At 60.1% G+C, this 1,366-nt stretch overlaps 1 protein-coding gene across 1 annotated transcript in view; it reads right to left on the bottom strand.

The window, feature by feature from the left end:
• The window catches only part of NGA_0516400 (denn domain-containing protein 4b), a gene marked incomplete at its 3' end in the record, with an annotated part of 1,972 nt that extends 823 nt beyond the window's left edge, over positions 1-1,149 (bottom strand). Inside the window, exons 1-3 of the mRNA XM_005855814.1 lie at positions 984-1,149; positions 578-649; positions 381-479 (exon numbers count right to left, since the gene is read on the bottom strand). Of these exons, the coding sequence (XP_005855876.1) occupies positions 381-479; positions 578-649; positions 984-1,088 (276 nt within the window). The remainder of the gene's footprint in view (positions 1-380; positions 480-577; positions 650-983) is intronic.
• Between the last annotated feature and the right edge of the window lie 217 nt (positions 1,150-1,366).

Genomic DNA, 1,366 nt, shown 5'->3' with positions numbered 1-1,366 from the left:
GATCTACACTCTTTCCCTACACGACGCTCTTCCGATCTGGCTCAGTGTAGGGGAGGTGGCTGAAGGAGGGAATGAGGAGGAGCTTCCCTCCCTGCGAGGACGCGAAGAGCAAGAGCAAGGTGGTCGCGGTGGTGTTATGACAAGGGTTTCGCACGCATACATTCATGTGCGTGTGGGAAGGGTGATGAACGTAATTGAAGCATACGCTTGAACGAGGAGAACAGAGGCATGAGGGGTAAGGATGGAGGCGTTGTAGAGAAGGAAAACGCGCCATTCTTCCTCTAAGAATACCACAGTGTTGAGGGCCAGCTCCTGATGCACGCGCGATCGTTTCCAGACGTCTCTCATCCCCTCGTCTCGCTCTCGTTGATGTTTCTCACCTGGGGGGGCAAGGGCACTTCGCAGAAAAAATTGGCGATGTAGCGCTCGATGGGGAGGGGAGCAGAGGAGATGGAGATGCGGTAGAGCTCAAGGAGGACCTGAGGGAGAACGGGATGGAGGGAAGGGCGGAGGGTGGGATGAAAGCAGGAATCAAGAAGAGGAAGGAAAGATCCCTTCTCGACGCCTGCGGGCCTACCTCTCGAAAGGTGTTGAAGAAGGGGTAGTGCGACAGGATGACCAGGGCCTTAGGGACGAAGAAGTTTCCTGACTGCACCCACGAGGGAAGGGGAAGCCCAGCCTCCTGTGATCGCCCAGAGGTGGTGTGAGAAGGCGGTAAGGGACTCGCAATAGCAGGCGGTGGCAAGGATTGAGAGGCATGCAGAAGGGAGGTCTTGGGGCGGGGACCCTGGCGTCCTCCCGCTCTTTTCTGAACCGCGACGCAGTGTCCAAACGAGGGAGGGCCAGAGGGAGACAGGGGATAGCCTAGCCAGAAGCCTTATCCGACGCCTGACCCCAGCCCCGACCCTGACAGAGGTCCAAAGGTCCGAAGGGTGGGGCACAGGATACCCCGACGAGCCCCCCCAGGTCCGTACGCTCCTCACCTGGAAGGCGCGACCGAGGGCGGCCTGGGTCTTGGCGGGGTGGGGGAGGGTCGAGACCTCCTCACACAGGTGGAGGACGCAGCCGTAGGTGCGAGTGCCGTCCATGTCCGTGAGGACGAAGGAGAAGAAGGAGGGGGGGGCTTCCTCTGCGCGGAGAGAGAAGCTGAAAGGGGGGCGGGGATTCGAGGAGGGGCATGAGAACGTCGTCGCTGGATTGGGCGCAAGCCGACCACGAAAATCGAGGGAGGGTGAAAGGGGGAGGAGATGGAAGGGAGGAGAAAAGTCAAGGTATGAAGATGCACATCCCGCCTGCCCACGCACCCGTCGGGATACACGAACTGCGCCACGTGGTCCGGCACCTTTACCGCCTCCTTTCCTTCTTC

Source organism: Nannochloropsis gaditana (genome assembly GCF_000240725.1).
Source record: "Nannochloropsis gaditana CCMP526 unplaced genomic scaffold scaffold091, whole genome shotgun sequence".
NCBI classification, from domain to species: Eukaryota; class Eustigmatophyceae; order Eustigmatales; family Monodopsidaceae; genus Microchloropsis; species Microchloropsis gaditana.
Note: the sequence above shows the minus strand (reverse complement) of the source record. Positions and strands in the feature narration are given on the sequence as shown.